This window comes from Spermophilus citellus (assembly GCF_964194105.1).
Source record: "Spermophilus citellus genome assembly, chromosome: 7".
Taxonomy (NCBI): domain Eukaryota; kingdom Metazoa; phylum Chordata; class Mammalia; order Rodentia; family Sciuridae; genus Spermophilus; species Spermophilus citellus.
This window is the reverse complement of record NC_138188.1, coordinates 38281283-38294681: the sequence shown is the minus strand read 5'-3', so window position 1 is coordinate 38294681 and position 13399 is coordinate 38281283. Positions and strand designations below refer to the sequence as shown.

At 51.5% G+C, this 13399-nt stretch overlaps 1 protein-coding gene across 6 annotated transcripts in view; it reads right to left on the bottom strand.

Moving 5' to 3' along the window:
- PXYLP1 (2-phosphoxylose phosphatase 1) overlaps positions 1-13399 on the bottom strand; it is a 58679-nt gene that overhangs the window by 20053 nt on the left and 25227 nt on the right. For all 6 annotated transcript variants that reach the window (XM_081301561.1, XM_081301559.1, XM_081301557.1 and 3 more), the window contains one exon: positions 11325-11457. In XM_081301561.1, coding sequence (XP_081157687.1) covers positions 11325-11403 — 79 coding nt within the window. In that variant the 5' untranslated portion in view covers positions 11404-11457. The remainder of the gene's footprint in view (positions 1-11324; positions 11458-13399) is intronic.

The following is a 13399-nucleotide window of genomic DNA, read 5'->3' as shown; positions in this document are numbered from 1 at the left end:
TCCTAGGACCACTTTCTTTCCACAGTGGAGGAGCTAGAAAGGCCAACACAGCTCAGGGTCTGGAGCTCACTTACTATTGAGTGGGGACTATTGGACAGCAGATGCCCCGTGATGGCCCCTTAATGGCTGCCCTTGTGGTGAACATGCTTGTCAGCCCTTGCCTCTACTGTCTATGGAATGTGGCGCATTCCCTCTGCACCTGGAGGGTAAGAGACAGCAGAAGAGACCCTATCAGGTGAATGGCACGGGACAGAGGGTGAGGGCTCCCGGGTGTCCCTGACTCTCTGTAAGCACATGGCTGAGGTCTACTGGGGCTGCCATTTGGGAACCATGGTGACTGGACCCAGATGACCTGTGCATGACTCCAGGCAGCATGGCTTGGAAGCCACAGGTAAAATCAGTAATGATCAGGAGACCTTCGGTCCAGAAAGATCTCTTCAGCTGCTTCCTCTTGATCTGGGCTCATGGCCCCCATCTACTGGTTCACACTGTTGAGCTCACCCTGTCTTGTTTGTGCCTTCCTGAGTCCCCCACCAGGGAATGGTGTCAGTCCACATGGGGCCCTTTGAGGGGACCTCAAATGCTAGGAATTCTCAGGCGGCTCCGAGGCACAGGAGTAGGGGTGCGGCAAGAAGTCTCTCCAGCACCATCTCTACCTCACCCCTCAGTTTGGTTCTCATTGTTCTGAGCTGCCCAGAGCCGCCCCCTCCCCAGCCTGTTCTCACCTGTGCTTCTCCATTTGCTGGCAACTGTACCCTCTCCCTGAATCTTACCAACTCCACCACTGATCCCGGAGTCACCTCCTCCAGGAATTCCACCTTTGATCTCCAGGCTGTACCCACATCCTCTTCTATGAGCTCACCCAGTTCTTGTTGCCGCTAGGTTCACACCACAGCATGTGTAAGCAGGGGTGTCCCAGTTTGTCACCCACCAGACCCAACATCCTAAGGGCTGAGGCCAGGAGCCGCGCTCTGTGCTTTTGAAGAAATATCACTTTGACACCTAATGTGGGAGTGTGAGGAGGGGGCTTGGTCCAAGACTGGCTTCCTGGAGAAGGTCCTCTGGGCTGTGCCCACAAGGCTGAGGTGTGGCTGGTGGCGAGGAGAACAGGAGGGGCAGGTGGGGCTATGCAGCAAGCTGGTTAAGACATGCCTCAAGTCCCCGGGAGACCTGGTCCAGTTGGCCCAAGCAGGGAGGACACACAGGCAGTCCTCTGAGGGCACCAGGTTGGGAAGGAGTCTGGAGGAGCTGATCCCAGGTGGACGGGAGGCTGGCTCTGTGCCTCTTACCACATGAGCCCTCTGGGCCTGGCCTTGTTTCACTGGACACAGGGGTCGAGGGACAGACTTGGAGGCCTGGGAGAGATGGAACTCTGGGGCTTGGGATTCCAGATGCTGCTTGTGCCAGTAGGCCTTGCCCATGTCCCTGGCTCCTCCAGCTGCCCCATGGGACAATCAGAAACTCTGGTGACCCCGAGCAGATGACCAGAGTTCAGATGTCACCAGGAAAGAGAAAGGGAGCCGAGGTGTTAGGAGTGAGGGTGGCCAAGCCAGCAGATGGGAAGGATGAGTTCCCATGTTGTATCTGGGAAAAAAATAATCTTCTGAATCTAAATGAGTGCCCTGGGCCACAGTGCTACCATGGCCAACGTGAATAACAGACTAAGAAACGTTGCTGATGACCCTGATCAATGGGCACACACTTTCTCCATGTGTGACCCCTGAGTAGAAGGCTCTTGAGGCTCACTTTCACCCTGTCTACATATCTCTAAAGCTTGTGTATAAAGATGCCAACGGGGTCTCAATTTCAAAGAAATGGCAGAGAACATTAATCTGTGAGGCATCTGCGTGGGGCCCCTCACTCTCAGAAAAAACTAGTAAACTTCTATAAATCAAGTGCATCCCTTGTCGGCCCCCCTCACACCACACACTAGATACACAGAGGGTGCATCTGTGAGCAGTATTAGCAGATGTTCCTGTAGCTGCAATGAGGAGGATATAAGCTAAACTGACCCTCTCTGCTTTTTCCAGCGTTGACCTGCAGCCCAGGAGAAGTCCCCATTAGCCAGACAGTGGCCTTGGACACAGGGTCCTGTAGCCTGCAAGCCCAGGCTTTTTAATTGCTCAAGCCTGGTATCTATGCACCTGCCCATCCAGCCTTCCTTTCTTTGATTATAAGAAAGAGGGAGCAGGAAGCATTTAAACCTTCAGGGGAAAGGGCCTTCTCTGTCCATGCCACCTCCTGCACAGACTACTTGGTTCTGGGGAGCAGGAATGGTCAGTGAGAACCTGGATGTAAAGCAACGTTGGTGGATTAAAGTCCAGCATCAGGGACCATTGGTGTCCCAGCGAATGTGAACGTGACAGACTTGAAAGTTGGCTCAACTTCGTCTCTGGGACGTGCTGCCCCATGAGTCACACCACTGACCACGACAGCCAAGAAGCGGCCGGGGCCCAGGCCAGCCCCACTACCTTCTCGGTACCTTCCTGGCTCAGGGCCCACCTTGCTCTTTGTTGGGACCTCAGCCCCAGTCTGGTCACCTCCTTAGGGGGCTGCAACCACCTCCTCCTTGGGACTCCACTGAACTCAGTGCTGAGCTTCCCTGCTGCCAGGACTCCATGGTCTGACCGCACGGAGGTGACCTGGGGCTGTGACTTCCTAGCTGTTGTGACTTGGGGCAGGTACCTCTGCCTCTCTCTGCCTCATTCCCTTCATCTGTAAGACAAGGTGACAAGACCTACCTCAGGGTGGTGGCTGGGACGTCCCGAGAGGCTACCTGTGAATGGAACGTGGCAAGGGACCTAGAAACGCCCTCTCTACATTTGTCACTGGAGCACATTATCCCTGTTCCTTGCAGGCTCTTGAAAGGTGCTCCCTTCAACCTGGGATCGGGAAGGGGTGCTGAGCCTGCGGCCCCTTCAGGGAGGCACCATGAGCAGTCCCCCTTCTCTCGGGCACCCCGGTCTTAGCTTTCCTGACTCCCTTAAGTCCATTCAGTTCACCTGAGATAGCACCTTCTCACCAGCTGAAACACACCTTGTCCTGCCACCTCCTGTCTCCCGTTTCCTCCTCACAATACTCCAAAAGGCTGTGGAATTCTCTCCCCCTCGTCGGTCTGCTGAGGAAAAACGATGTGTTCCAACAGTCGATTCCCACAATTCCCCTGGTGCTCCTCAGCTCGCTAGATTATTTTAAATGCCCACCCTGCCTCCAACCTGTGCTGAATCTAAAAACGGCTGCTGTAATTGCCAGATGAAAACCAGAACCACAACAGAGAGACCACACTCCAGTTACTGCCTTCAGTCATTCAGTTGGGGTGGAATCAGTTACCCAGGCGAAGTGTGAAAGTCAAGTTCACATCTGAAGACTTTGAGATGCTTGGTTTTACAAGATTAATAGAAGATAGCTGAGTACACAATTAGCCTTTTTTTTTTTTTTTTGACCTGTCCACTTTGGGCCATGATAGAACACCAACCTTTCCTGTTTCCCCATTTTTTTTTAAAGATGGGGATCTCACTAAGTTGCTGAGGCCAGCCTTAAACCTGCGATCCTCCTGCCTCAGCCTCCCGAGTAGCTGAGATTACAGGCCTGCGCCATTGCTCTTGGCTTCTTCCCCATTCTTAGTGCTGCTTCAGGGTGAACCAAATTGGGTAAGACTGTAGCAAGGGACTGATGAGCCTGGTAGCAAACGGTGAACCCCATGGCAGTCCCATGGCTGGGGACTGAGCACATCCTACCAAGGGTTCCTCACCCCAGCTATCTGCAAGCCTTTATCTCTTGCTTGCCTGACTCCTTGCCCGTCTGTCACTGGGACCTAAGCCTACCTATTGCCAGAGTCGGGGGAAGGGTTCCCCATGGTGGTCTGAGCTTGAGCCCCAGTTGTAGGAGGCTTCTTAGAGGTCAGGAGACCCCATATCCTTCACATTCCCTGTTAACTAGCCTCCACCCAACAGGTCATTGGATTAGATAATGTAAATATTTAAGAATCCAAATCATGACAAAAACTAGAAATGACAGATGTCTAGAACAGGCCTTGAGAAAGAACTAGGAAGGACCCCTGTCACTCACCTGCTTGGGTCCCAAATCCCCTTGCTCTCACCTTTGAGAATCTGATAAAAGCTACTGATCCTCGTCCCTGACAGTGGATTGTGTAGAGTCTTTTGAATTTAATTTCTGGGGGTCACAGGACCCCTGCAACCATAAGGGACAATACAGAAGCCCCTAGGTTCAACCTAACAACACGATGTATTTGGAAACAGGTTTCTACTTTCAGTTGGCCCTTGAGAAGAGACGCCACAAAATTTTCCCTTTTCACACTAAAAAGGGATCTTGACACTTCATTTAAACATGAGTTCATCCTAAAATAGTCAACGCTAAGGTATAAAAAGAAAAGGAAAATCACCACAAGCCTGCCCCCAGAGAAACCCACACTGAACATTTTGGCGTCTGGGTGTGTGTGGGGGTGTCTTGCTGGGGGTTACATGTGCTTCTGTCCCTGGTCTGTGCACTGGTGACAGAGAGTCACTGAGGCCCAAGGACATTGTTCCTCATCCTTCCAAGAGGAGTAAGATTACTCTGTGTCTCAGAGGTCTGTGCCTCACTGAGACTGGCATGCCAACTGTCCCTGAAGGCGTAAAGGGTCAAAGGGGAGATGCAGGTGGGTGTGGCCTTTGCCACAGGTCTGTGGGGACACAAGCCGCCCTACACTCTGTAATCTACCTGGGGCTAGGGAGAGGCAGAGCTCTGGCTGGGTTCCAGCCCCTCCACTGACACAGAGGAAAAGAGGAGACTAAGGAGAGGCAAGAGGTGATGCAGGAGCTGAGCAGCCATCAGAGAGGGGCCACGTGGCCCCAGGCAGAGGCGGGGTCTGCCAGGCCTGCTGCAGCCACGCCTCAGGGGGCCAGGGTGGCAGGACGGCCCCAGAGCACCCTCCTGGCACCCGCCTCACATGGACTCCTGTTGGGGATTCAGACTCTGCCCTCTCCAGACAACCTTGAAGGCCACACAGACCGGCCCAAGGAATCCTCGGGTTACAGCCGCAGGAGAACTCACTGTTGGCACATGGGTCCCCTTTTCTCTTTTTCCTGCTACAAATGACACTGCAGTAAACATCTTAAAAGTGTCTCTCCCCTCCCTTGAATTATGAGAGATGTTAAAAGAGAAAGTGGAAGGAGAGGGAGGAGAGGGAGCAAAGGGAAGAAAAGTGAAGCCGGAAATCCAAACAAGAAGACATCTTCATGAAAAGGAGCAAGATGAATACAACTAGCAAATTTAAGCCTTGGTGATAACGATGGATGAGCTCTGACTGGACTCTCAGGTCAGAAACAGAGCTCTCATCTTCAATTCTTCATTCTTCTTGGCTCAGAGAGAGAGAGACAGACAGACAGACAGAGATAGATAGAGAGAGAGACATGAATGGACCTTACTGTGGTTTTTAGGGTAAAGGTCAAACATCTCTGATCTCTGGAAATCCAGAATCCAAAATGCGCTGGCTCTCATCCTGGAGATATCTCATTGCGTGTACACATATATTCCAAATCCAAATGCTTCTATGTCCCAAGAATTCTGGTTAAGGGGCCCTCAGTTGGTACAAAGCCCTGCAGAGCCCTGGCCTGCTGAAGCCTTGCCACCCAAACACTGCCGGGAAGGCACATGGAGGTCTTCATGAGTTTGCAGGTTCACACGCACCACGAGGGTACACGTTCTCCTCCGTAAAATAAAAGGCACGCAGGACAAACAGCTGAGGGTGCAGGGCCTAGGGGCTGGTGGCAGGGCCTAGGGGCTGGTGACAGGGTCCGACACCCTCTGCAGCCAAGGAGCTCACTCTCTGCTGTCGTTATCAGAATTTGTGCCTCAACAAAATTGCTAGAGCCATATATCACAGTCCTTCAGGGTCCCCAGCAGAGAGCACGCCCAGGTGGAGGGAGCCGGGCTGTGTGCCAGTGCTCCCCAGCTCAGAGGCGGTTTCCTTTTAAGCTATAGGCTGTTCCACCAAATGTCGTTCTTCTCTTTCCTGGTGGACATCAGACCCCAAACACAGTACGAGAGGGACAGGGAATGGGGCTGAAGGCCACAGGGACAGGTTTGGTTCTGTGAGTAAGAGAGATGGTAGGGAAAACACACACACACACACACACACACACACACACACACACACACACTCACTCAGAGCTGGGTATGTTGGGACTCCTCATCTGTTCCCCTGAGAACTTCTGGAAGGTAACCTGCCTCCCTTGTCCTCCTGCCTACCGGGCCCCAGCCGTCTCCCTCCCTAGTGACCTCTCTTTCTCTGTGTCCCAGAGCTTCACCCTTGGCCTCTCCTGTTGCCTCTTTCTGTGACTAACCCCACCTGCCCTTCGGACCTGGCACCACATGGACCTGGTACCACGTGGACCTGGTACCACGGGCGCCAGGTCAGATGCTGACAGGACCTGGGCAGGACTGTGGGAAAGGGGCAGCCCCTCCTCAGCGGCCAGATCCCCCTGCAAGAGGCAAAGGCCGCAGGTTGCTGGGCAGACTGGTTTTTTAAAGAGGGGTTTGCTAGTTTATGTGAAATTGGTAAATAAATTTAAAAACTCTGGAAACACAGGCTGGGCCAAGCCAAGCAAGCTCACAGGCCACTGGGCTGGAGCATCTTCCTGGGCTTCTCCAGCCTAGGCTTTGTGAACAGTGAACACAAAGTCCTCGGGGAGTGCTTCCTGCCAGCATCTCTCCTAGGCCTCAGACCCGAGACCCCCGCCAGGCAGGACATGGCCCCCATTTGGCCCTGGGTACCTCCAATGAACCCAGGAATCTCACCGATTCCCCAGGCTCACCCTGCTTCCTGGGTGACCTCAATCTGCACCACTGCCAGAGCCCTGCCCTGCTGGTCTGCATGTCCTGAGCACTCTCCGTCAGCCTCCCTGCTCAGGCCCCAGGCCACCAGCTCTACATGGTTGACCTCACCCCATGTGCTGGGCATTTCCTTCGGCCCCCTGCAGCACCTCCTTGGAGCCACCCTTGGCCCTTCGCTGCAGGAGTGAAACAGCCTGAGTCGCACATCACCCCCACCCTGCTCCTTTGGAGTGTTCTCACGCACTCGGGGCACACCCAGGGAGCTTGCCCACTGTGGGGCTCCCCGGGGTCCACTCCCACCAAGATTCTGTAGGGAGGGGCACGACCTGCTTTCTTGGGAACAGACATTTCAAACAAGCTCCTCAGGCAGATCTGATCCAGGTGCTCAGGAGCCCAGCTCGGGAAGACACAGAAGTAGGCTGTGGGCCTCCCAAGACACTAGCTGGAGGGGGAGTCCCCTGCTGCAGTGATCCCTGAAGCCTGCAGGACACCAGGTGGTGGTGGGAGGTGGGGGCCCCAGCCTTTGGCCCAGCTTCACAGCCACACACAGGGGAAGCTCTCCCGCTCTCTCTCTGCAGGCCCAGCTCCACCGGCCATGGCCACCCTTCCCCAGCACGGCCCAGGGGCCCCCCCTTCCCCAGCATCACCCTTGGCCAACTCCAACCCTGCTTAAGGAGGAGTGGAGATGCCACCTGACTCCCCAGTCCTTGCTGAGTTCTTGTCCTCCATCCTCCCAGAACACTCTGCCACAGACGATTACTAATTCATTTGACTCAGCAAACACATACGTTGAGGTTACAAGTGCCAGAGGTTTTAAAAACGCTAGTTTGCCAACTCATGGGGTTGGGACAATCACTAGCCCCACTTTGCACGGGAGGGAGTTGAAGCATGAAGGGGGTAAATGATTTGCCCGAGCTCCCACGGCTGATGAATGGCAGGACAGGGACTCCATCTGGGCAGTCTGGGTCCAGAGTTGGTGACTCTTCCCACCTAGCTGTGCCCCTGCCTCCTATCTGCCCTGGCACCCGGCGTGTGGCATTCTGAATGTCTGCTCCTGACACTCCAGAGAGCTGTCTGTGGCCCCTGAGGGACTTCAGTCCCCGCCCAGGAGGGAAACTCCAGGGACGCGCATACTAAACTTCACACAATCTCAGATTTCAGAGACTTGAAATGGGACCAGGTCCTACGACCTGCCTCATATTGAACCCTTCAGAGCTTGCAGACTCCAGTGATGGAGACCACAGCACCCAGGCCACCTCTGTGGGGCACCCCCTTCGGGAAATTCTTCTTCACGCTTAAGAGAAACCTGTTTCCACGTTCACCTGGGCCACGCAGATCAAGTCTGACCCCTTGCAGAGTGGGCACTTCAGATTTTGAAGATATCCTGGTCTTTCACTTCTGTAGGCTACCCTCGCCTCCTCCACTTGGGATCTGAATCTCCAGTCCACCTCCAATCGTTCCCTCTGAACCTGCTCTGATCAATCAGGGCCCTGCCCAAGAGGACCACCCCCAGATGCGTACACCATGTGCTCTGTACAGATTAACCCCTGTCACGGCCAATGCGCTCTAATAAAAAATAAATAAACAGATGACATATTTCAAAAGCTTCCCCCTCCATCTCGTGGCTGAAGGAACAGAAGCTCTGGCAGCCTTCTGGAACACCAAGAGCCCTAGTTTCTGATGACAGTGCATTATGATGGGAGTGTGGTTTGCTTAAAAGATTTATGTTGGCTAGGCTTCCATGAGCCAAGGGTTTTTCCAAAATTCTTCATTCTCATACCGATCCTGCAAAACAGCAATCGTTAACTCTATTTTACGGGAAGGAAATGAGGTACCCAGATGCTTAGCGGGGAAGCTGAGCTTCCAACCCAAGGCTGGAATTCAAGAGCCTGTGTGCTCCTGTCACACCGCCATTTTGGGAATGCCAGTTGGAACATGGAGCACCAAGCACAAGATAAGCATCAAGGAAATGCTGGGGCAGAGGAGGGAAGTGGGGGGACTATAAATGAGCAGAAGAAGCAGAAACGTAACTAATGATTCACGAGTCTTCACAGCCTGACCGTCTTTCCCTGCTGTGATGAAGGAGCCCCGCGATTCGAGAAGTCATTTTTCTACTTGTGGGAATTTTAACTACGATAACATCAAGAACTTGGAAACACAGAACAAATTATTTTTGATTAAGGACTGTTAGCATATAATGGACCTATTTCAAGAGACTATAAACTGTAGCTTAATCTTTTGTGTGTCCCTTCCCTACTAACCACCCCCCCAACGTCAAACCCACGTAAGCACTTAATAAATGCATGTGGGCTCGCTGCATTCCTTCCGTACCCAGAGGAAGAAGCACTTATTTAAGCAACCTAATTTCTGAATCGTAACCTGGGTCTTAACTTTCTTGTATTCAAAACACCAGAAAAGGAAAACTACCAACCAGAGGAAATAAGATAGACGATCATTTCAGAAAACAAAACCATACTGCTTACTTCAGGCATGAGAAGACCAAGTTAGAGTTTATGGCCTTAAGCATATTATTTAAGATTATTATATGGGCTAGTATAAAATTCAAAAATTAATCGAAAGGAATTATAAAGCAAAAGTTCCCTACATTTTATGGTAAGAACAAAAAAAGACAGTCTTACTCAAGTAAAATCTTCATAGTATGAATCAGTGCAGTTTCTTACGCCGTAATAATAAGCAAGCAATAAAGCAATCAAATAAATAAAGCAACTGAACTTCATTTCTATAGAAACGAGAAAATTCCAGTGACACTTTACCTAGGAGTAGAAGAGAGGCAAGAACGTCCATTTCTTAATATCTTTCTGAACTCCGACGTACCCCAGAATAAAGAGCTTAGAGCCAGCGAGGCTAATTTACCCTGCAAAAATTTTCCTTAAAAAAGCGTGGCTGAAAATTGGCTCTCCTGAAACAGAGGTACTTTCAGAAGAGTTATATAAGCAAGACACACACAGGCCCATTCAGTGACGTGAGGACCAGCGCATGCCAGAGAACACAAGTCACTCACAGCCACCTCTCAGAACCTATCGGGTCTCGGGGTAAAACGCTGGGTTGACTGTAACATCCCACTTCTCTGACCAAAGGGTGGAAACTTTTTAATGAGAAATTATAAACAATTAAACTACTGAAAATCAAACCACCCTTTTTTTTGGGAAAGGATTCATAGTTTGCAGCTCATTAACCATCTGGAGTATTTTTAAACTTCTTGCGCCCACATTCTCTTGACCTCCTTTCCAATTCTGGAAGGATGAAATAAGTTATTTTAAATTTTCTTTACTATTAGAAATAGCTTGTCACATGTCCCCAAGGTGCGCCTGGCACAGAGTCACGCTGGAGGTGAATCGGGAAGACCTGCTTGGAGCCTCCTCTTTGCTAAACCTCCTACTCCCGATGCCAACTCTCCCCACAGGAACTCACCACATCCCACCCACTGGCTCTTCTTTCTGTCACTGAAAATGAGACGAAATGCCACCTCCCCACAAACATGTTCTGGGTGGTGACAGGTGCCAAAAGGACAGGTCCTCTGTTCTATAGGGTGAGGCGGTAAAACAGACAGAAGTCAGGTGGCGGCAAAAGCACAATTCCCAGCATAGACAGACGCTTGCTCGGCTTTTAGTTCAGAAAGGGAATAAGGGCCAGCCTCCTTCCCAGAGTGGGCCTGGATTCATCCAGCCAACCTACGTTCACCTACTATGTGCCTGGCAAAGCTGGTTCCTGGGATATAGAGGCAAACGTGACAGGGTCCCTGCTATCAAGAACGGACAATCTTATAGAAGGGAATGACACAAGAATGGAAAACGCTGGGCTGGGGTGGTGGCTCCGTGGCAGAGCACTTGCCTTGCACATGTGAGGCACTGGGTTCGATCCTCAGCACCGCATAAAATAAATAAATTCGTAAAACAAAGGTATTGTGTCCATGTTCAACTAAAAAAAAAAGATTAAAAAAAAAAAGAATGGAAAATGTTGATACTGCCTGGTTAGTGACAGGAGGGACAGACTCAGGGCTTCTGGATGTACGTCACAGAAGTAGCAAACACTTGGGAGCCCATGGAAGATTCCTGGAGGAGAGGAGGCAAGCTCTGAAAGAACCCGGGGCCGGGTACAGGAAGAGCACCCCTTGCTGAGGACAGAGAGAGTGGGCACAAAGGGAGGCTGGCACTTGTAGAGAACGGCAAGCACAGACAGGCCCCTGCAGGGCCACCAGGAAGGGCCACCGTCAAGGAGGTGGCAGGGCCAGGTCTGTGTTTGAGGACATCTGCTTGCGGAGAGCTGCAGTGTACACAGGTTTGGGGCACAGACTGGATACAGGGATGCCACTGAAGGACGTGGAGGTTGATGGACTGGCCTCACCAGCGACATCTTGTCTTGTCACACAGAATTGCCCACGCCCAGCCTCCGCTGCCCAGGAGCCTGAGTTTGATGCCAGTGACCTCATGGCCCTCACCCTCCCGCACTGGGCCTTGCCCTATACTCACAGAACTGCAGGCTGAGGCTCAGGAAGGCCAGCAGTGCAGCCAGGGCCAGCAGCAGCAAGAAGCGATTGCGGAAAAGCATTATTATTTGTTCTATTTTCTCTTCATGGTTTCACCTCTTCATGGAGCACCAGTCCTGGGGGAAAAAGCAGAGGCGATCACTAAACAGGTGTTGAGCGTGGAAAACCAGGTCTGTAGCTGAAAAACCAACCCTGTCCCCTGATAGGGAGGCCAGATGCCCTGGCTGGAGAACAACCACATGTTCTATCATAAGTTCTGGTCGCCAGATAAGACCAAGAGAATATTCCTGTCCAGTTGGTAAGAGGCGGCCAGTTCATGAATGCTTATCTGACAGCAATAGGGAGAGAGATATTTTTGGAAATGGAAAGACAAATCTAGGGTATGCTTGTAGAGTATTTACAATGTGCTAGACAATGCCACCTCACCCCGTAATAACCACTAACCTTTAAACCTCAACCTCTTTGGATGACCATTTGGCTAATCTGACCTTGGTCTTTAAATGAAATCATCAATTTGAACGTCAGTCATTGAAATGTGTCTCACAGTAAAGCTTTCAAGGGTGGCTGGGGTGTGCTGAAGGATTTGCTCCACACTAACGACCCCCATGTGCCAATCAGAGACCTCCCTCATCCTGGACCATGGAGACCACTGAGGAGGGGTCTTCCTGCAGCCCCAACCCGCCCATTCTAATTTTCTCTGACCACATTAGAACTGTGCAAAGGGAAATTAAAAATAAAAAAAAAGTAGCTAAACGAGATCCTTAGTGTCCTGCCTGGGAAAACAGTGAAGAGCACTGTGGTCTTACCCTATTGGTCTTATACAGTATGTTTATTTTCTGGTTCTCACAGTAGAACTTGAAAACCACAGTCTCTTTAGAAAAGATTCTGAAACCACAGTAAGGTTTTAACAGTTATTCAGTGCCCCTCAGAGCCCTAGCCGTCAAGATGGGATAAGAGCTTATCTGCTAATGTGGCAAGGACTTCACACACTCCACGGATATACTAAAGGCCACTGAATGGCACAGCGGGGTGGCCTGTGTGGCGTGGGCACTTGTTAAGCTGCTTTCTGAACAAGCTCATCTGCCGGATTGAATCAGGAGCCAGAGCTTCTCCCCACGGGCCCTGCACGGGAGTTTGAAAAACACCTCATTTTAAAAGGGACCTGTCAAAGCTTGTACCAAAAGAGAACATTTGCTAGGGGTTTGAAGAAAATGCATTTGTACCTCATCATTGGGCCGCTATGGCCAATATCTGACAACTCTGTTACCAACAGATCCTGCTTTACATCTTTAAATAGGGACTGCCTCTGTCCCTTTAGTTATCACCCCTGACCAAGAACCAAGTGCCCCAGCACCCAGACTGATTGGCAACTCCTTCTGGGGACAGTCTCCTCTAGGCCTGGGGGGGGGGGGACGGGACTCATCTGCCTCACAAGCTCTTTGACATTTCAGGCTTAAAAAACAAAAAACAAAAACAAAAAAACTTCCCTGGCTATTCTACCCATGATTTAATGAATTGGGGACCCCAAATAAAGTTTTCTGATTCTGAAAGTTGAACTCCCATTAGCTGTCTCCTGGAGGTGCTGGTAAGGACATCCACAGATCCAGAGGGCAGCTGGGCAGAGTCTAGGCTCAGTGAAGGCCAAGGCCAGGGTGTCTGCACTGCACCCCAAGAGGCTAAGATCACAGTAAAGAAACTGAATACGGGTTCATCTGACCATGGTTTCCTCCTGTGGCCACTCAGAGGGTGAGCCCTTGGTGCCCCCAAACCCCAATCCCAGATAGAGTGTCAACCCCATGTGGCTCTGGCTCCTGATCCAGCCTGGTGGGTTCCTCATGCCTGAGTGGCACCCCGGTCTTTGCCCACCACCTGGGCGGGCTTCGCTGCCCACCAGCTCCCAGAGGACGGATATGGAAGTGGCATATCGGCCTGCAAACGTCCATCTGCAGTGTTTTCAAAGCTACTCAAGGAAAGGTGGTGTAGTCGCTCACCACCTTTCCCCCCAGGAGCAGGAGCCCCTTGCCCTCTCTGGCCAGAGAGTCTACAGCTCAAAGCCAT